The 21,901-nt window shown below is 44.9% G+C and overlaps 3 protein-coding genes across 6 annotated transcripts; 1 reads left to right on the forward strand and 2 right to left on the reverse strand.

The window, feature by feature from the left end:
• Window positions 1–371: 371 nt before the first annotated feature.
• mon1a (MON1 secretory trafficking family member A) lies at window positions 372–5,132 on the reverse strand. 3 transcript variants are annotated; one of them, XM_037447826.2, is made up of 6 exons: window positions 5,000–5,132; window positions 4,501–4,640; window positions 2,713–3,120; window positions 1,851–2,616; window positions 1,606–1,753; window positions 372–1,411 (listed from the first exon to the last, which is right to left on the reverse strand). In XM_037447826.2, exons 2-6 carry the CDS (start codon window positions 4,610–4,612, stop codon window positions 1,271–1,273), a joined length of 1,575 nt encoding a protein of 524 aa, XP_037303723.2. In that variant the 5' UTR covers window positions 4,613–4,640; window positions 5,000–5,132; the 3' UTR covers window positions 372–1,270. The 3 variants fall into 3 exon arrangements, with proteins under 3 accessions (XP_037303723.2, XP_037303722.2, XP_037303720.2); XM_037447825.2 differs by lacking the exon at window positions 5,000–5,132 and adding an exon at window positions 4,862–4,983; XM_037447823.2 differs by lacking the exon at window positions 5,000–5,132 and adding an exon at window positions 4,797–4,945.
• traip (TRAF-interacting protein) lies at window positions 5,008–10,001 on the forward strand. 2 transcript variants are annotated; one of them, XM_037447828.2, is made up of 16 exons: window positions 5,008–5,128; window positions 5,996–6,114; window positions 6,199–6,256; window positions 6,340–6,423; window positions 6,584–6,623; window positions 6,709–6,836; window positions 6,923–7,017; window positions 7,292–7,405; window positions 7,524–7,611; window positions 7,704–7,793; window positions 7,879–7,967; window positions 8,071–8,226; window positions 8,368–8,413; window positions 8,500–8,604; window positions 8,692–8,742; window positions 8,994–10,001. In XM_037447828.2, the coding sequence occupies exons 2-16, from the start codon at window positions 6,017–6,019 to the stop codon at window positions 9,099–9,101; spliced, it is 1,350 nt and encodes a 449-aa protein (XP_037303725.2). In that variant the 5' UTR covers window positions 5,008–5,128; window positions 5,996–6,016; the 3' UTR covers window positions 9,102–10,001. The 2 variants fall into 2 exon arrangements, with proteins under 2 accessions (XP_037303725.2, XP_037303724.2); XM_037447827.2 differs by lacking the exon at window positions 5,008–5,128 and adding an exon at window positions 5,603–5,763.
• Window positions 10,002–10,297: 296 nt separating this feature from the next.
• Window positions 10,298–21,153, reverse strand: grm6b (glutamate receptor, metabotropic 6b). Its single transcript, XM_037490880.2, has 10 exons — window positions 20,588–21,153; window positions 16,451–16,667; window positions 15,839–15,974; window positions 15,577–15,731; window positions 15,135–15,275; window positions 14,809–15,009; window positions 13,961–14,100; window positions 13,138–13,761; window positions 12,758–13,069; window positions 10,298–10,913 (listed from the first exon to the last, which is right to left on the reverse strand). Exons 1-10 carry the CDS (start codon window positions 21,122–21,124, stop codon window positions 10,674–10,676), a joined length of 2,703 nt encoding a protein of 900 aa, XP_037346777.2. The 5' UTR covers window positions 21,125–21,153; the 3' UTR covers window positions 10,298–10,673.
• Window positions 21,154–21,901: the final 748 nt, after the last annotated feature.

A 21,901-nucleotide genomic window follows, 5' to 3' on the forward strand; every position in this document is an offset into this window, starting at 1 on the left:
CCTCCTCCTCCTTCGCAGCAGCGAATCGGACTAACCCTCATTGGACAGCGACGCGCATGCGCCGTCTGGCTTACTGTGGACGTATATGTTTCACGGACCTGTAGTGGTTTTAATTGTGATCTGAGTGTACGGCTTGCTCGGGGTTGAGACAACAGTCTGACTGTAGAAGAAAAAGAAAATCATAACAATATACTGTAGTTCTAGCATCAAATATGGTTCTTAAAACAAGTTATTAGCTTATAAAAAGCATCAGTGATTCATTTTATTGAGGTATATACATTATATTATATATATTCTCCACCTACACTAGCTGTAAAATCAGCATGTTATATATGAAAGCATCAGGAACAATATTAATAAATAATAATAAATATAAAGAAACAACTTTGGAAGGGGTCATTACACCCAACAAGTAATTTGCTGCTAAAACTTTCAGAGTATTTTATTTTTTGCAAAGCATTAAGTTGTAATGCACCAATAAATCTACACGGTCCCATTTCTGAACAATGATAATTAGATAAGGCGTGATCAGTGGAGGCAGATGTAGGGATGTGTTCCTTAAGCAAAGCAGGGTACCTTGAAATACAGCGGCCCTTTGACACACGTTTCTTAATTATTACACATATGATACATTAAAAGGACATTCAAATAGACCCTGCAAGGTGGAGCAAGTGAAATATTAACACACAATGACAGCAGGTTACAGACACATGAACACATTTGTCTTAGGAGAGGCATTTGCATAAAGAAAGTGCATAGAGGTAAAATGACAATTACAGTTATCGGTCATCAAGTAATGATAAAGCAGAACAGGAATGTGGTGAACTCATATTTTGACAGCATGTGTCATAACATGGGAATACATTCTATTGCAAATTCCAGTTTTTTTAAATCCAAATTTCATTCCTGATTTTTAAGAACTGAAGAGAACAGGTTTACAAAACAACAACATGGTCTTTCATAGTCTTAGAGGCATAATTGGTCTGTTACAGTAAAAACATCTCCAAAATCATAGGAGCACCACGGGTCATGTTGTTGGGTCTCCATGGATGATGCTGATGCTGCTGCTGTCATTCAAATATTAAGTTAAAAAAGCGAGCCAGATAAAATACTCTTTTATTTTAACGTCAGTGCTTAATCTACTCAATCACAAATCAGAGGAATCCGAAAGCAAAAAGAAAAAAAAAAAGCCTGGACAATCATGACCCAAATACCAAACCGCTGCACCATCAGCATCAGACGGGAGTCTCTTTGCTTGAGCAGCCAGGTCTCAGTAGGTGAGCGGACTCAGGATGAAGAGGCGATCCTCCTCCTTCCGGATCCACTTTAGCAGTTTGTTGACAGCAGAGACGGCCATGGCCTTGGTCCCCAGCGGGCTGAAACACAGGTAGAGCTCGAAGCCGCTCGTCACCTGCAGGCGAGGTGGCAGAGCAGAGCGTTCATCTTTTCAGAAAATGCTGCGTACTTAAAACGACAACTACTTTCCTTTGATCACTAAACACTAAAGTCCAATTTAAAGTGCATTTTTTTTCAAAACTCCAAACCACATAGTCAGTCCACACCGTCTCCAGCACGCAAGAAAATACTGGGAAAGGCCAGGCTTACCCATGCCAGCAGGTTTTCCGTTTCTCCACAGCGGTAGAAGGAGCGGAGGGGTCTGGTTGGGTGATGCAGGCTGCCGTGGAGGCGCTGGTACAATCCCATCAGCCGCTCCTGCTCTCCATCAGACTGGTACACGTCGGGGAACTCTGGACTGGAGGCATAAGAACAAGAGCACAGAGAATTAAAGAAAAGTACGTGATTGGTGACATGTGTTTGAGAAATTGTTTAAAAGCAGACGTCCCGCCCACCTGGTGTACAGCCCTGAGCTCTTTGACTTGTACAGGAAGTGCCTGAGCTCCGGGATGGCGACCTGTGCCACAGAATAGCCGGGACATTTAAGGGCTTCTTTCAGGGCCGGGTAGGCGGTGCGCTTGCTCAGCCTCTCCAGGAACCGCTGCTTGCAATTGGACATGTTAAAAAAGTCCTCCCGGTCGGTCGAGACCAGGATGAGGCAGAGCTGCGACGCAGGCTCCAGGTAGGAGATGTGAGCGTGGAAAAACCCAGCGGTGTTGAACTTCGGCAGACAGATCGGCGTCCAGCCTTCGCCCTCTCGGAAAGACGAGGAGGAGCCCACCAGGTTGAAGACCAGGTGCAAGTCTATGTGGTGCAGGAACTGGTCCTTTTTCCTCACCAGAGTAACCAGGCGGTCGCCCGCCAGCAAGATGGAGAACACCAGGCTCTCGGATTTGGCGGCCTGCAGGCCCGACGACACCACGTCCCTGACGGAGCTGGCCAGAGGCAGGCAGGTGACGGCGCTGAGCAGCAGGCCGGGGTCTCGGTCCAGCCGATGCAGCAGGTTGTCGGTGAGGTACTCGGAGCCGGACAGCAGGCGGCGCAGGTCAAAGTTTTGCTTGTGCTGAAAGATGTGGTTGAGCTGGGTGAGGGTCAGCAGGCTGACAATCTGGTAGTAGATGTACTGCAGCTCCCGCAGCAGCTCCTTGTCGGTCTGAGAGGTCCGAGACACACACACCAGGACCAGGGGGGTCTTGCTGAGGAAAACCACTTTACAGCCATCTGACACAGAATGTTAGACACCCATTAAAAACATAGCTCACAAAATGCACTTAGGACACACTTATTTTTGTCTCGCGGACCCGAGTACACCCTGACCTGCTTGGATGGAACGAATGACGTTCTTCTCTGCCTCAACAAAAGACACCAGGGCCATCATGACCCCCGTGGTGCTGGACAGGGCCTCCTCCGTGCCGTAGCGGCTGTAGATTGGCTTTCCGGCCTCGCTAAGCACAAACACGTGCTTTCTGTGGCTCCTCCACGCCTCGCCGGACACGTCTTCCTCCTTGGTCCTACTCTCCGATGTGATGTCGTCGTTGTTGTTGTGCTGCTGCTGCTGCTGCTGCTCCTCCTCCTCCTCCGCGCTCTTCTCTCCCTCCAGCACCTTGAGGTCCTCTGCGCACTCGCTCGACTGATCCAGTTCGGCCTCCCTCCGATCCTCGTCCTCAGCAGTCAGATCCTCGAAGGATTGCGCGTGGACGAACATGGCACTCTTCTGACCGGCACCTGAGTTAACAAGGAGTCAATCATTGTCAAATGATGGTCACTATGTTGTGTGGATGTATAAGGAATTAATTATCGGCCACTGCTCATCCACCCAGTGGTTGAGACTGGGTCCCACAGAAAAGCGGCTGCTCTTTAACGGAGGTCCGGGGTTAACCAGACATACTTTGCGCAACCAGTCCCCTTCCTTATAAATATAGTTTGAAGCAAGAATAAATTTCCCCTTTGGACCGGTTGTCCACGTCTAAACATGGCGTCATTTCACAAAAACTGAGATTTATATGACTGTGTGTCTGGAGACAGTTTCCGTTGTTACGGTAACAGTCCTACCGCTGCAGAGTCCCAGCTGCTTTCCAAAGCTTTTTTATGGACTTTATCCAGATTCATCTCCCTCTCAGTGGCTGACAGTTCCAAAAAAAGAATTTGGAAAAGCTGAGAAATTATGCAGAGGGAAAGTCTGTATGTTATACAATCTCGATTTACACGGTAGGATTATATCCTTTCAATAAGAACAAAAAATAAAAAAATACTTTTTGTATCTTTGACATGACTGACTTTTGCCAGAATCCAGCAAAGCCTCAATAATAGATTTTTAATTTGGATATTAGTGCTAATCTTTTCAGGCCATTCACAGGGGCCCTTGCTATACATGGCAACAAAACCAAAAAAACACAACATATCTGATCCGGAGTTGGCTTGATGTCACCACAGACCCGTTGTGTTTATCTCATGGCCAAATTAGAAGAGCCAATCGGATTTGTTCTAGCTGGACGTGACACATCTGTGCAGTCAGGGGACGACCGTGTCATTATAGCTCCTTAGAAAGTATGTGGGGGTTCTTACGCTGTCCATAAGGAAAGGTATGTGGAGCTGTCAATCAATTCATTACTTATGATGTGTATCGCAAGCGCACATCATAAGAATAAGTAAGTGTGTTTCTGCCAAAAAGATGTTCCGTTTCTGTTTTGAAGCAGCGATCATAAAACATACGATGCTAAAGAGGAAATAATCTCTAACACACATTGCGTAAGAGTCATTACTTTGCATTCAAGAAAGCGGATCTCTACTTATGTTTGATGCAAGACCAGCACAACTTGAAGACGTTTCTTTGTACGCGTTTAAAACCTTCTTATGTCTTGTGTAATGTAATTCCATGCTAGATGAAAAAAAATGAAGTATTGATGTGCAGAAGATGTTTAGAGAGACCCACACATTTTTAGATAAGCATGAGAGAACAGAATAGAAAATCCCATTGATTGTGTCGAATCTGCAGCTGGAAGCAGGTCGTCACATTCACACTTATTTGAACTTTCCAATTCTCCCACCTCTCTGGTTTCAGTACTTACATCAGACTTACATCTTCTGAATAAGGCTCTACCTCACCTGGTTCCGTTCCCTCCACCAGACCCGGAGTGGGGCTGTCCGCCCTGTCCGTGCGGAGGCGGCCCCCGGGGGCCAGAGTCGCCTTCTCACACGACGCAGCAGGTCCCTCCATCACTGCTACTTAAAGCAGCGACACACACCTGGCAGGACACACACACACACAGCGTTGAGGCTGAGATCATAAAGCAGGTTGAGATGCTGCTGCAGTGACGTGGCCCCCGGTGCGCGAGTCATTCAAATGTCATTCATGTTGTAATTAGCCGGGGTTCACTGACGTTACAAGAAATAACCTTAACTGGTGTCATGCAAAAAAAGGATTCTCCTTCGTGTGGACTATAGCGTATATTCTTGTTGTTCACACCCTTCAGTTGCATGGAGACGTTTCGCTGATGAAGAACTTCTCGGGCTACTTTGAAGGCTAACTTTAGCAGAGTCCTAGCCGGGTCCGCTTTCACCACAGTTCGTCTCACGACTCGTTCCGTTGCTTCCCAGTCGTTACCTTTCGTTTCCGGAACTGTGTGCATTTGATCGTTGCTACTCCACAACTCGCTCGTCACGGTGCGACCTAAGCTAGCTAACGTTAGGGTGAAGAAACGTCACTTCGTCCTGATGGTCCGAACAGTTCACGGTAGGTTACGGAAGTAGGAATTGTGGGATATGAAGTTATCGTAAAGATAATGCGGTAGTCATACAGTCTGTGGCACCAGTGCGCTGGCATTTATGTGTCAAAAAGAAGAAAAGTTGATATACAACTATTGGTAGATCAGTCTAGCGGAATGTTGCATTTTACATTCAAGGGGCTTTTATGTAACCTTAGCAGCGTTTTTTTTAATCGTGAGGGGTGCATTTATAGCACGTAGGACACCAGGCTTACTCATACGTGCTTAATTTTCTCAGTCCCAGTGAGTGTCAATGTGTGCTATTTGGATGGAACCGAAAATATAGGAACATATAGGACAGCGTTGTATCCATCCTCATACGTTATATCTTCTGTTAATGTAATATTCAATCAGAAGCTCTGTTCACACGTGATTGATTTCTTGATGATAAAAAAGGTTACACAGTGACCATGAATGCAGCATAAGGGGCGGGGCCTTCGTTTGAACGTACAGCGCGGAAACGGGCGGCCTCATTGTGTTATTGATTGCCAAAATCAGTTCTGCTCTTTTGATATAACGTTCCTTCAGCTCGACTGAAACGTCTTATTCCTCACAACAGTAGGGATGCGTGATTCCATTACGAAAGACTGCGCCTTCCTTTTTTGTAAGTATGGCAACTTATGACATGAGATATGAAGGCAGCCAACGTTTAGCTCCCAACGCTAGCTAACGTTAGCAGGGCCAGTAACGCGTCAATGTTAGCACGCAGCAGTTAGCATCAACAGTTCTTCTTTAGCCAGCCCATTTTCGCGCACACGAATGCAGTTTTGCTTGGAGCATTGCATCGTGATGTCTGTACGTAAAGTAACGCTGGTTTGGTCCTGCTTCCATAAAAGGGTGATCCGCGTGACAACAAGATGCCCATCCGAGCTTATTGCACAATTTGCTCCGATTTCTTCGATCACTCCCGAGATGTTGCTGCCATCCACTGCGGACACACGTTCCACTACGACTGGTATCCGACAGACAACGTCAAATCTTCAGCACTCATATTTCTGGCTTTAGAAATGACTAATTGTCCTTGATTGTCTGTCCCCAGTCTTCTTCAGTGGTTTCAGACGGCTCCTACAAAAACCTGTCCACAATGTAGAAAGCAGGTGCAGTACTTTCCTGAAGACCGGACCAATGTGCCAAACGGAAGAATACTTATTTACTGTTGTCCCCCATGTATGTGTAACAGGTCAGTACCAGGCACATTATCAACAAGCTGTACTTTGACATCGGTGAAGAGCAGGAGGGCACAACGGACCCGGAAAGCTTGCAGGTACCACACAAAAAGCTGCATTTGTGTTAGAGAGGATTATTATTATGGAGAAACTAGTGGAGAAAAGGCCAGTGATAATCTTGTACCTTCTTGACCTCACATCAAAAGAGGATTTGATTTGAAGTGTCATATTTTTTGTGCTTGTTTCTCCCAAACGTAGAATGAGCTTGATCGAATGAAGGTGCTTTTAAGCTCCAAAGGTGAGAAACGTCCCCACGTTGTGATGCTCGATTGTTGAAAGTAGCAGACGGCACTGCTTCATCACCCCGTCTGATCAATTTGTAGAACGAGACTGGCGGGACAAGCAGAAGGCGGTGGACAGTTTAAAGGACATCCTGGACAAGCAGAGGAGAGACCTGGACAGTGTACGGAAGGATGTTATGGAAAAGGAGATGCTTTGTTCTAGCCTCAGAGTAAGTCTGGTCTCTGTTTTTTTTTTTAACATCATTTTTACTCTGCAAAATACTTTCTTGTTTATCTGTTAATTGTTTTTTGACAGAAACAGATGACATACCTTGAGACGCAACAGAATGAAACTCAAGCTGCTAAGGAAGAAGCCCGGAAACTCAGGACCAGAATGAAAGCCTTTGAGAGGTATCTGCATGCATACGAATACTGTCCCATTAACCACAATTATGGCCTTTCTGCTTGTTTGGAGCACATGTTCATGCTCTTTCATATCACAATGTGTATGGTACGTAGTTAAAAACCATTATTGGTATTTTGGACAATAATTCAATGAATAATTGATTGCTCATTTCCTTTCGGAACATGCAGGTATCAGAATGATTTAGTCTAGTCTGCATAGTAAACTCTCAATGTACAAGTTCTTTTCACCATATGCACTTACACTGCTGGATGGTCCCAGCCTGGATGTGTTGTTGCAGGGCCAAAGAGCAGAGGTGGAGTCCATGATCTCCGATATGGGTGTGAGCCATGCAGCAGTGGAGCAGCTTTCCATCTACTGCATCTCGCTCAAAAAGTAAGGAGCTCAATAGCGGACGTATACTACCTCGTTTTGAGGTTCAGTCCTTATGAACACAACTTTCCAGTCTGCAGTCCCTAAGCCTTCGTCTCATCATTCCCATTTTCTTTTGAAGAGAATATGATAATCTAAAAGGAAGTTTGAAGTCCACCAATGACATGTGTGAGAAGCTGAAGAAAGAAGTGCTCTCCTCAAACAACAAGGTAACGTTAAGTTTGTAAGTCAACGCACTGGGAGGAAGCCAATCTTAAACGTGTATTTCTCGAAGTTGAGTCTCTTTCTAAATTCATTTTAGTTGCACAAAGCCACGGTGGAGGGGAATCGCACCAAAGACGACATGAAATCTCTGCAGAACGATTTGGCCAACGCGGACAAGGAGATCTCTGTAAGGCAGCGCCACCAGATACGCATTCGTTATCGGTACCAGAGAAAGTGGTGGTTGTGACTCCGGCACGGCGGTCTGTCCACAGAGCCTTAAGAAGAAAGTGGAGTTTCTTCAGAAGACTCTGAGCACGCCGACTCGGACTAACGAAGCCCTCAGCCGGCTGGTCTTTGAAAGGTGGGTGACACGCAGCCACTGGACGCCGCCTTCACGCGCTGCCAACTGGTCTAGAAAAGGCTCTGGGATTTACTGACGAGGCTTCTGGACTCCTGTTTTTCAGCCCTGCCCCATTGGAGCTGAAGCAGCCTCGCCTCCACCCGCCCTCAGACAGCCATGATATTGACCTCAACACGACGTACGACGTCACCACGCCGGACGGATTGGCCAAGAGACAAACGCAGTTCCAACCCAAGAAGATGCGGCTGGATCCTCCGGCGTAAGTTTAATGTCCCTCGATAATGTGCCTTCGGTTTTGGTCGTGGAAGCTGCTGCTGTGTGTGCCGTGAGTTTATGATATTGTTTATCTGTGTTGTACACTGGACAATTCCGTAGTTAAGTAAATTGCTTTGTTTTTCAGGTCGTCTGTGTCCAAACACTTTGAGAAAAGTTCCTCCGTAAGCAAGGTAGCTTTGTGAATGTCACTTTGTGACCAGGTTCATTGTCAAATGAATTGCAGATGTCCTCAAGTTATTCTTTTTTCTCACCTCAGACTCGAGACGAGGATGGTTCCCTGGATCCTTTTTTGCGGAACTCCCTCCTCTTCAGAAAGAAGACTTTCGGCAGCATGCTGGACCCTCAGAGGAAGCTCGGAGTTGTACGTACAACAGAACCTGCACTTCAAGTCCGATTTATGTGACGTTGGTCCTTTTGGAGCGGCTCAATAAAATGTTTCTTGTTTCAGGTGAGCAGTGGTTATGACGGTTTAGGAGGACGTACTAAATTCATCCAACCTGTATCCTTGGTTTTCTGTGTGTGTTAAGCAGGCGTCGTCAGTTTGATTGCTTGATATTGTTCATCTTTGCTGGGTTTGGATGGCTACTAAAGTAGCATGTGACCTGCCCAACTCCAAAACAGCAGGCTGACACAATGTCTGAATAGGGACCAACATAGCTCAATACTTCCCTCAGGACTTGGTTGAGATACAGCCAGAAACCTGACTAATCCCAATGTTGCCTCCCTCCTTAACGAAGCGCTTCATTCCAGTCTCCGTTAGCAGAGATTCGCCCGCTGATGAAAGCTAAAAGGAAAAAGGTAACTAGGCCTCAACCCAAGATGACACCTTGCCTGACTCTGGACGGCTTCCTCGAGTGAAGGACGACGCCGGTTTGTGCTGCTCCGGACCACAGAACCAGCACCAAACAGGACTCTGATCAAGACTTCCTTTCACAGCAGTGACTGACCTCGTGACGACAGTGGATGCTGAGCATGTACCAGCAAACCTGCTGCATAGATTTCTTTTGTCTGTCGATTTAAAAGCTTTGTGTCGGAGCGTTAGGGGCTCTGTGTGCGTGTGTGTGTGAGAGAAACCAACTTATTTATGGACCATTCTCATGTCAGTGCTCGTTGATATTCAATAATGCATCTGTCCTCTATGTTCTGGAAAAATAGGTATTATTTTTCACTTATTTAAAATCCATCCAACATGTGGATGTTTTTCCTCAAGGTATTTTTTAGTTTCGATGGTCCTGCCAGATGTAAACCCAATGCCGATAATAAACAATATATTTTTTTTATTAAGGATTGTGTGGGGTCTACAAACTATTCCCTCTTGACTGTGATTTCATCCACAAATATTCCACTGAGGTGTGCTCCCTGCAGAGGGCAGTATACGCTGTGTTATACGCAGTGTTTTCATGCAAACATGAAGCTCAGGACTGGACTGTGCCACTAGAGCAGGAAACCTTCAAGGGAAATGTCATGTCAAAAGAACCTTCAGTAAAACCTGAGTTGTACACAGAGATGAAGTAACAAAGTACACTGCAAAATCTCATTATATGAAATGTGTGTCCAGGAATCATTAGAGGACCTTAAGTGGCAAAACATTGAAAAGCTTTTAGATGTGTGAAACACTGTATAAAAGTAGCATGTAGAGCAGGATCCTGCTCTGAATCACTTCTATCCTGTTTGCACTCGTGGATTTACAGCTAACAGATGGAAACCTGCGTTTACCTTTTGTAATTGCATACACAGCACTAATTAAAGTGAAGCACTTAAACACAGCGATGCATTAGTGATTGGACATTGTATTACTGCTAGGAGTGATTATAGAAAAGTGATTCATTATACCTCCCTGGGGGGGGATTTCTATCAGAAACAATAACGGGACATGGTTCATCTCAGTGCAATCAGCAGAAATAATCACAACACCCCCATACAAATGCTACTTGAATTCAAAACATTCTTGTACACCTAAAACCAATCCATGCAGTGCTTGTAGAGCCAGTAGAACCCCCCCCCCCCCCCCCCCCCCCCCCCCTCCCTCCACATTAATTAATGTACATCTCCGTTAGGGCAAAGGTTGCTGTTTTAAGAAAACAACCAGTCTTTTTTAAAACTAAACCGCCTTCCCAGGGAAAGTTAAAACAACACGTGGTTGCGTTCAGGTGTATGTGTGGTAACGTGAAGGTCCTTCCAGCTCTCGTTTCAGTGTGCTCTAGAGCGGTCCATTTTAAGTTTGAGCGTTTGTTTTTTTTCCTTGTGTGCATCATTCCAAATTTAGTACATCTGAGTCGTCTAAATAAGACATCCAGAAACATCTCTTTGCTGGTCCTTAAATCCATTGTAAGTGGCGGGGTGGAACCTCCCTGCCAAAATTGGTGTAACTGCTGATTCTCCATCAGCCGTCTCAGCGTGGCCTCTTGACACGAGGAGAATGAAGCTCCCTCACTGGGATCTGTCCGGCACGATCTTGGACTCCCCGTTGGTTTTGTCGTTGGACTTCTGGGACAGGTGCGTGGACACGGTGGCAGCCTGCACCACGGCTTTGAAGCTGCGCTTCCTCTTCTGGACGTTCTGCTCCGGGTGGCAGATGATGACGTAGGCCTTGGGGATGTAGAGCATGCCCAGGGACACGGTGGCGCTCAGGCTCATGGACACCGTCAGGGTGGTGGTCTGGATGAACATCTGCAGCAGAGACAGGGCAGCTTAAGATCATCTACACACACACACACACACACATGTGTTGAGGTGTGCTTGGCAGTGGAGTATATAATATTTCACAGGTTGGAGACAAAGCACCATGTTAAGTCAAAGGTTGTCACAATGCAGTGTTTATAATGTTCATCTCAAAGCTCTTTTCCCTCATAAATGATATATGACCTGGGATATGTAGCCAGGAAAGGAGGCTGCAGGCTTTCTTTGGACATGACGTCTCCTCACTGCTCCATCCTGTCATTTCAAATCCAACAGTAATAACGAGAAGTAACTTTTCCTTGGATTGGCCCACAATAAATTATGAACTTATTATTCTAACAAACTGTACAAGTGATAAATAAATCAAGACACATGTGGCATAAATAAGATATATCTGTGCCATGAATAAGTCAGATATTGTATCTTCAGCAGCAGCAGAACACCCGGGTTTTCTTGCAGGCTGATGTCCAAACATTATGGCTTCTTTTATCATCGTGGTCGGTTTCACTCTGTGACCTCTCCATTTTCTAAAAGGAGCGGTTTCTGACATGTGGCGAGCTCCAGTCGAGACCTGCTCAGGAACAGTGGATGGTTGTTCCGTGTAGAGACACGTAAACCACCTCCTGATGATGGGAGGATTTTCAGGAGCCAGACAAAAGTTAGCATCTATATTTAGTTATTCTTCTAAGTGATGATTAATTGAACTGGATGGTTTAAATGGTCCATGAGGGGTCCCTACCCTTCCTCAGCTCATCTGACCTCCTTTCCTTCCCTCACTCCCTTTTCTTAATACACTGCATTTCCATTTCGGAGGTGAAAAGACTGAAAGAACCTCAGGCTATAATTCTTTCAGCCTGGCTGATTCATAATAGTGCTCTCTATTAGTCAAAGTGTGTCCATGTTTTTCAAATATTCCCCCCAACAGTCTCTTACATTGTGACAGCAGAAGTAGCCCACAAGCTAAATAAATCTCTCAGTACAGTGGAGGCAGGATGTCCTGTAAGTACAGCAGAACTGAGCCATGTAATATGACAGCCAAGACATTTAGATTTCACTTGAATCCGACAAATTCATCTAACTTAATTTATCAGTGCGTATTATAGTGTATTGCATGATTTTTTGCTAATTTTGTTTTAAATTACTACCAATAATAAGATGGATCCGAAGCAGAGCAACAGGGAAAATTGAATTTCCCCAAGAGGATTACTAGGGAGATTCTACATAAATGACTAAAATCAATTTACTAATATTAATTTGATAATGAACTGTATATTGAAGGGATAAAACTTATATTAAAGAAAGAATATATTAACCAATCAATTCATTGATTGTACCATGAAGACAGTATTTATGTCATTAGTAATTGCACAGAATCAATGTAAAACATAAAAGAAGTAGTTGCTGCAGACACACTTGGTCGAGACCTCCACTCTACTAAGTGCACTTTTATACTTTGTAAGGCATTTTAACGTAAAAAGCAATGTATTCACACAGTAGAATTTCTTCATTACAGTAAATGTCAAGCACAAGTATAAATGATTATGCAGGGAATTCAAATAGTATCCATCATCAGTAGTGTAAGTATTATATATATATATATATATATATATATGTATATATATATATATATATATATATATATATATTGTACTACTGTGTGTGCTGCTGGGTAGTTCAGCCTGTAAAGGCACCTAGAATTTGATCATTTGGTGTTTGCAAAACCTTCAAGGTAGCTGGTAATGTTGCTCTTGAATGTAGTCGGGTATAAAGCAACATAAAAGTACTGAAGTAAAGCCCAAGTTCCTCCAATCCCAGTGAAATACAAACACGCCCACCTTCTCCGTAGATTGAGCCGTGCCAAAGAAGATGGGGACAAAGGCCAGCCACACGATGCACGTGGTGTACATGGTGAAGCCGATGGGTTTGGCCTCGTTGAAGGTCTCTGGAACACCCCGGCTCTTGATGGCGTACACGGTGCAGGTGATCATCAGTACAATAGCGTAGCTCAAACACAAGATGAGGGACAGGTCGGACATGTCACACTTGAGAACTCCACGGGCGAACTCTGGGTTCGGAGGCTTCTGCTCCTCGTAGTCGATGATGGTGTGGGGGGGCATCACACCGAACCAGATGAACACCCCGAGTAACTGCGGAGAAAGGAGCGTGAGCCAGACTGCTGGAGAGGAGTAAAGGCGAGAAGCCTCCCCCTGCCTACCTGCACCGAGATGAGTATAAAGGTGATAATCAGCTGGGAGGTGGGACTGATGAATTTCGGCGGCGTGACAGACTTCTTGCCCTGTTCGAAGATGCGGTAGATCCGGTTGGTCTTGGTGAGCATGGCGGAGTAGCTGATGCACATCCCGAGCCCCAGCAGCAGCCTGCGGAAGGCGCACACGCCCGTGCTGGGCTCGGCTATCATGAGGAAGGTGATGAGGTAGATGAGGAAGATGCCCGTCAGCAGCACGTAGCTGAGCTCTCTGCCGGAGGCCCGGACGATGGGCGTGTCGTTGAAGCGGATGAAGGTGACGATGACCCCGGTGGTGGCCAGGATGCCCAGGATGGCCAGGAAGACGGGGATGATGGCCCAGGGAGAGCTCCACTCCAGCTTGATGATGGGCGTCGGCCGGCAGCCCGTGCGGTTCTTTAAGGGCCTCATGTCGAAGGGGCACATGTCGCAGGTGAACTCGTCGAGCAGGTACTGGTAGCCATCGCAGAGCTCGCAGTGCCAGCAGCAGGGAACCCCCTTCACCATCTTTTTCCTCTCTCCAGACTCACAAGGGAAACTGCACACCGAGTCGGGGATCCTGCGGTGTCCTCCTGACCATTGCATCTCCTCCGCCTGGTGTACAAACACACTGTCTGACTTCAACTGACACATAGCAGCAACTCACTGGACAGACACTGCTCTAATTTAACCCAAATTTACCCACCACTTCGTCTTCCTCAACTAATTTGAGGAATCAATCGTCATATACACCACAAACGTGACAGTAGCATCAATCTATTTCAATATCTTATAGTCAAAAACGATGATTTACATTGAGGCGAAGGTGGTTTGTCCACTGTCCGATGACCTTGTAGCCGGGGCTGCTGACATTAGACAGTTGGTACTGGAAGATGTCGTAACGACCAGGAGCGTCTCCATTCTCATTGAACATTACCCCAGTTCCTGCGCTGCCTGTTCAATGGAGACAGAGTTTTGAAGATCAAAAAAAGCCCATTAGTGACGAGGACCTTTCAGCTTTCTAGGCTGGAAACATCACCTCTATCTTTAGTGCCTGAGAAAACACCCACACGCCATTGAATACAGCTTATGGTCTGATTTCTTCGGTCATGTGCAATCATGTGAAGGCTGAGTGCTCTTTAGTGAAGGCTCTCCTCAGCGAGTTCAGTCCTTCAGTGCACTCTGCTCTGTTGGCTTAACGTGTTCCCCTCAGGTCCCTGCAGGCGCTCAATCAGAAAGTCGTCCATACATGCAGAGGTCTCCCAGCCGGAGGAAAATAAGGAGAGTAAATAGAATGCTCTCATGGAATACTTTTCTTTTCTTTATCCAAACTGTGACTTCCCTTTTTTAATGATAGATCCAGGATGAAAAGGAGGGAACGCTGTGTGAAGGCCGCCCCAGGGACAGGGGGAGCGAGGTTAGTCGAAACATCTTAAGGCTTCTGACTTCAAGACCTGACCTCCATTTTGCTTTTTTCTTATTCAAATGTATTTCTTTTCAAACATGCAGTGACCGAGAGCCGCCGTTTCGAAATCTTTTGCAAGCAAAAAATTCAACTCTCACTTTCTTGTCCAATTAAAAACCAAAATGAGACTTTTTTTCATTTTTTGTCATCACACATTGCATCAGACAGGAGGCAGGGACTGGTGGTCAAAGGCTCACCATTGAAGCTGACCGCACGAATGTACTGGAGCAGCATCTGTCCTTCCACAGGGTCCATTTTCTCGCAGACCCCCATGTAGCCAGGGCACAGGTCTAGGTGCATGCTGTGTAATGCGTGGGCCATGGCGTACACCGCATCAATCACAAACTGCACCTTGCCCTCTTGTTCGTACTGAGAGTGGTGACCGATCCTCTCCTCTCCTGACAGATGACAGACGTGTCAAAAGGCATCAAAAAATAATTAAAAGACAAAACTCCTCACAAGCACAGAGCTAAGCTGCTGTATATCTAACATTTCATTATCAATCAAAGTGCAGCCTGCTAACCTGTACATTTTCTTCTCCCGAGTTCATACTTTATGCCTGGACGCGTTAGTTTGCACTTGAAGTCGTCCTCCCAGAATTCCGCAAACCAGATGTTTCTTCTGTTATTTTCCAGAGATCTTGAAGTGAAGTACTGGTCGAAGCCTGAAGCATTTTTTAAAACAGACTCGGTTTAGTGTTTCATAAAAATGTCACGCAGCAGCAATTGATCAGTGAACCAATAATAACAGTGTGCTGAAATCAGCAAAGAAAATCTAATCTTTTTCACAGTGAAATATGGCTTTGACTCAATTGACTATTTTTCACTCGCCAACTTATCGAACATCAGTAATTTCCTTTATTTGTCGTGTTGTTATTAGACTCATCAATCAATGTCAAATGTCGCAATTCATATTGCCTCCACTTAGTTGGCTTATATATTTTGATCTAATCATTTTTGCCTAACCGTCAATAGAGGCTCTTTTGGGCAGGATGGTGACAGCCCCCTCAGCCACATCCTCCTGGTCTTGAATGGGGGAGCTTTTGGCCCCCCAACTGTCGGAGCCGACAAACAGGAAGTGTCCTGTCAGGTTGGCCTTTTTGGCAGACTGCAACACCCGTCTGAAAGAAACCGATTACCGTCATCACACCCTTTCTATTTCACACTTCATTCAACTTAAAACAGTATCATTTGACTGATATTGTTTTTTCAAACAAACTTGACCGACTTGATGTCGTCCTCGTTGGCAAAAATGATGACCCCCCGAGCATTGGAGGTCTCCATCAGTCTCTTGATGATCTTCTCAAACTCGTTTGGTCTGGGCTCTCTGGGAATCTTTATGGACTGGGCAATGCACAGCCCACCTGTATCAGAGATATTGGATATGTGTTGCATTGAATCAGAATCGGCTTTATTGGCCATGTATGTTGACACATACGTTGCTCTCAATCGTACATAGATGTGCAACAAACAAAAACGAAGCATAAACATTTACTGCTTTCTATTCTCTCCTCAGAATGAGTTAGTTCAGTCCGGACCAAAATGGTGGACCAACCGTCAGCATGCTGCTGTAGGAGTGAACTGTCCAGCAATGTCAATTGTTGATGCTCAGTATGTGAATGAAGCCATAATGATATGAAATCTCCCCCCCGAATAACATCATTTGAGCTTTAAAACGATGAGACGGTGACTTTTGTTTGACCTGGTAGTTTGTGGGCTTTAAAGGATTTTGCTTCTCCTATTTTAGTCTTTTAATGAGTGAGAGCAACACGGCTTGATACATGAGTAATCCCTTATTGTCATAGCAGTGAATTCACAACTACAAAGCCAGATACGCAACCTGCTTCTCTGGATATCTGGAGGAAGGCATCGACGCCGCTCTCTCCGTAGTTGCCCTCGGAGGCCAGCGTGGAGACGTAGTTCCAACCCATGGCTTTGACTATGTCCACCATTGCCTGGGCCTGGTAGGAGTCAGGCGGCACCACGCGGGAGAAGAACTCGTAGCGGCTCTTGTCGCTCAGCTCCGGGGCGGTGGAGGCGTAGCTGATCTGGGGGATCTGAGACACGAGGATGGGTCAGCGATGACGGAACGGTCGAAGGGGAAAACACGGGCAGTCAAATTAGGCCAATATGTGATAGAAAAGCTAGAAAGGAATGACTCAAAGAATCAGTGAACCATCTCAGGGGATGATGCGGCGCAGTGTCTCAACGGAAGCTTTCCACATTGATACTAACAAGTAGAGCATTCAAGTCTCCAAAGGACCATCGCAGAGAAAGATCATCTCTTGAACAGCACGTTCTCAGTAAACTTCACAGGGGAAATGTGCCCAGAGTTGGTCCGTGCGGACGACATGAACACGGTCACGGTGAAATACAGATGGTCGCAATCACATCTGTGAAAGCATTTGTTTGAAAGAAAAAAAAAGGATGAGAAGATTAATTTACTGGTGTTCTACTTCTTTAACGACATAGTTTATGTTGTTCAGTTTATCTCAACCATGACCCTGCTAATGCTGGTGCCCCGTTGCGGCTTAACGCAGGGCCCTCTGGAGGGGACGAGGAGAGAAAGGTAGACACAAGGGGTAGTGAAGGAGAGCGGACCGGGAGAACCATTTCACAGATTATCTGGAAGGATTATAGGGGTTTTAGTCAAATTACGTTAAGCACAGAGGGAGAGACAGAGATCAGGAGACTAGAAAAGGCTAGCATTTCTCAGCTGTAAGCCATACAATGCATTTCATCCCGATGGCCACGTGCAGCTTCACTTTGACACTGTCAAGGTTCATTTGGTTGTTAACCAACATTTTTAAAGATCACTTTCTCAAGCAAAAGAAAGATGCTGTTTGACAAGTTCTTTAAGTTCCACAAGTTACGAGTCTCTGTGTCAGCGAGAGGATTCAATTGTTTTGTATTGTTAATTTGTAATGAACAAGAACTAATCCTCTTCAAACTAATCCCAGAGAAGCATCTGCACCAATTCACTTTCCAAAATCGATGTGCCCCGGCAGTAACACTTGTATTACAATGCCGTACCGCTGAAATGTTCACAACATCAGTAGATGTTTGAAATGGTCCAAAATGACCCAGGATGCCAGCTAGGCAACTTTAATAAAAATAAAGAGGCAGGATTAAATTGTGTTATGTGACTTGATCAATGGTTTATTCCAATTGTAAAACGTGCTCTTCGAGGTGCGCAAAAGTGGATAAAATAGTTTCCTTTAGCAGCAATTTAAATTGTTGAAAGAAATTCAGGTTTATGAGAGTGGATGAAATATGAGATGATAATAAATAATTTGCATCATTATAAAAAAAGAAATCATTGGGTCACTACATAGCTAGATCTTAATGAAATATCCAAAATAGAGACAAATCTCCACTGCTAATACCAATCTAGTCAATTTGCTCATTTTAGTCGATCATTGTTTGACACCCCAAAGAAAAATGAAGTCAATAATGCTGCAATCGGTTGGTCGATGTAACTTCATATACTCTTGGATGTACTGTACATTCTATTATTTAACAAGCTGAATTACAAATCAATATCATGCATCATACATTTTACATTATATAAAATGCAACTAGTTTTCATTTATTGCAAAAAAGTGAGAAAAAAAATGGTTAATGCAACATCTACATCTGCATCTTAGCCAGAGCAGATGTTCCCCGAATGGAAGTATGCACGGCGTGGAGAGTCGCTCAAATGGACAGTGGCAGGAAACATACCATTTAACTCCACGCCGCCCCGTCATCCCGCGGCCCTGATGCTCTATTTTCATCTCAGGGTCCTGAGCTGCTGAGAGGGGCTTAGCAGAGGGTGGGATCTATAATTCTGTAGTTAACATCTGCCCATCATGAAAGCTGCCCCTCTTTGCCTCTCAAATCAACGTCCTGACGATAAAGAAAGCACCAAAAAGTCAACTTTTGTTTCTTGTAACAGAAACATTTGGCCAATTTAAATCCAGACTTGTGCTTATTTTTAAACATTTACATTAGATATCTGCCAGACTATGTTACTAAGTCAATGAGAACGTGACATCATGCGGGATTTACACAGCATCAATGTCCCGTCATCACCATGAGCAGTGTAATCAATCATAAGAGGTCAATCATCTGTAAGATTAAAAAATTAAAAAATACAATGACCACATAACAGGGATGAGATTCAAAACCCTGTGTTGTGGACGGAGGCTCATTCGAATCAGTGTTTCAAAATAGTATTGGGTAACATATGTGCCGAATAATATACAGCAGAAATACAGGGATGTGTGGAATGTAATCAAAATTTATTGGAAATATCCAATAACAACATGTTATTTAATTAGGTTTGTTAAGCTGCAATTAAAGGTTACTGTGTTCATGCTGCAGAATGAAATCTAAATGTAATGAGGGCCCCATTCATCATGTAAGAGTGCATGAAACGCTTGAGTAGGGCCGTAGTGGCTCCTGTTCATCTGAACCAGATCAGCCGAGAGCTCATTTAATGACAAGCACGTCCATTCAATCAGAATAATCAGCTATTTGAGGCATGCTTCCACACCAAAAGTGGCCTTCTCAGTCACTAATGTTACTAAAAGAGTAAATAAAAAAATAGTTGTTTATTTTTTAGCAGAGTCCCTCTCAGGTTAACAGCAATCAACTAACCCTCAAAATGATACAATGCTACTTGTAAATCGCTTAAACCTCTCCAGCTGATTCAGAATGCTGCAGCACGTGTATTAACAAGAACTAAGAAATGGGATCATATAACTCCTGTATTAACTTCTCTGCACTGGCTTCCTGTTAAATCAAGAATAGAATTTAAGGTACTTCTCCTCACCTACAAGGCACTTGCTGGTGAGGCACCGTCTTATCTTAAAGAGCTTGTTACACCGTATTGTCCTACAAGGCATCTACGCTCCATAGATGCTGGGCTACTTGTGGTTCCTAGAGTTTTAAAAAGTAGGATGGGGGCCAGAGCCTTCAGTTATCAAGCTCCTCTTTTGTGGAACCAGCTTCCACTTTCAGTCCGGGGGGCAGACTCGGTCAGTTCATTTAAGATAAAGCTTAAAACGTTCCTCTTTGATATTGCTTATAGTTAGGGCTGGCTCAGGTTAGCCTGGACCAGCCCTTAGTTAAGCTGCTCTAGGCTTAGACTGCCGGGGGACTTCTTAGGACACACCGAGCCCCTCTCTCACTCTCACTCTCTCCTCCCACAATCATCCATGCTTTATTAATGTACATCACTAATTAAGCTTCTTTCCGGGAGTTTTTTGTGCTTTCTCGCCTAGCAGGTCTCCGTGGATCATAGTTTCGTGCGGACCCCGGTTCTGACTCCTGGCTCATGGCTCTGCTGACACCTGCTACTGCCATCATCATTACTTTAAATATGATTCATATTACTGTCATCAAAAACCAACATCTTTCTGCTCTCCCTCCCCACAGAAGCCTCTGTGGATGGTGGTTCGATCTGATGGAGGTTGTCCCTGCAGTGGTCCTGCCGTACACCTCTTCTGCTACTTGCAATTACTTGTATCATTTCAGTTAGAGAAATTGAATGTATTGTACATCTTTTACATTGTTGATTCTGTACACATGACATCCATTGCAGTCTGTCCATCCCGGGAGAGGGATCCCTCCTCTGACGTTCTCCCTAAGGTTTCTTCCCTTTTTTCCCCATTGAAGGGTTTTTTTCATATTTTGGGGAGTTTTTCCTGTGCCGATGTGAGGGTTTCGGGACAGAGGATGTTGCATGTGTACAGACTGTAAAGCCCTCTGAGGCAAATTTGTAATTTGCGATTTTGGGCTATACAAAATAAAATGAATTGAATTGAATTGAATACTTGTGAGCCCTCGTCACTTATTTCTGTGGAATTACTTTTGTTTTCTCCTTCCTGAATAGATCAAAAAGAGAAGTCACAAGGGTGACTCGGATAACGAAATAAGGTTTAGGAGAACGACATGAAAGAATCTTTCCTTTAAGAGAGACATAACAACTCACCGAGAACAATCGGAGCACATTGGCCACCATGATGGACACGGAGCTGCCGGACGCCCCAATCACGCCGACCACCCGCTCAGGTTTGGGGATGATGGGAGGCTCTCCGTTTGAGCAGCGCACATCCGACGTGTCCTTCTGAATGAGGGCCTGGACAAAGAGGAGTGACTGCTCCAGGGCGTAGGTGTCCCTGGAGCAGGTGTCCAGGATCCGGGCCCCCAGGGTGATATTAGGCAGCAGGTCCGGGTCGCTGTTGATCTGGTCCATGGCGTACAACATGGCCTCCAATCGATGGATGCCCTTTTCTCTCTTGATCTCGCCGCAGGGCACGCCGGCAGCGCCCCGAGAATGCATGGGGAACAGCCCGCCCAAGGTGATGTCCCCCTCGATTTTGATTGACTGAGGCTGGGAGCCCTGCTGGGCCCACGAGCCCGGGCCGGTACCCACCAGCAGCGCCCACATCAGCCGAAGCCATGTTTGGTGTCTGAAGGCCAAAGTGAGCGAGCAGCACCGATGGGATGAGCGGGCCTCTGATGTCATGATGAGAACCAGCAGAGATACTGACAGCACGAGGCCACTCCCTCTACCTGTAACACCTGAGGGGGCGGTCACAGACTCCAGATTACTGTCAAGTGCTGTTCAAAACTTGAATCAGTCTATAACGTGTTTTTGGTTGGATGCCAAAATGTGGAATAATTCAATCCAAGCTGGATTTTATTTTCTTAGATTGAATGTGAATGTTTGGTAAAAATAGAATAACAATTAGAAGACAAAAGGGTTGCAACACAAAAAGCCCACAAGATTTTTCAAATGAATACCCACATGAAAAAAAACTGCAACCTGTTTTGTTGTAGTTAATCTAAGCTGAGAAATGCACAAACGTCTGTATACGAGGACCACATGGAAGACTGCATGCAGGAAGACACAGAGCCAACAGCTTTTATCACAGAGAGCTCAGAGCCACTGATGGAAAACACTATCAATTTTGCAAAACAGAAACCATCAACCGGACCGTCGCAGCATTTCACGCTCCAAAAGTTGGACAGGTTCATTTCATCTGCATGTTGCTCAGTGACAGCATACAGATTCTTTTATGTTTCAAATAAGAATTCAAACCTAACTTAGTGCTGAATTTATATTTTTAATATAAATAAAACCAGAATTCTAGCTATTTCAAATTGCAATACATAGCAATATTGCAATAAATATAAATATAGTCATGTTTAAGATGTTAAGATCTTTCTGTTTTTCTGTACTGTACTTTTACGTTAGATGGGTGGAAATGTGAAGATTCTGAAAATCACAGAATTATTTAAA

This window comes from Pungitius pungitius, chromosome 8, assembly GCF_949316345.1.
Source record: "Pungitius pungitius chromosome 8, fPunPun2.1, whole genome shotgun sequence".
Lineage (NCBI taxonomy): Eukaryota > Metazoa > Chordata > Actinopteri > Perciformes > Gasterosteidae > Pungitius > Pungitius pungitius.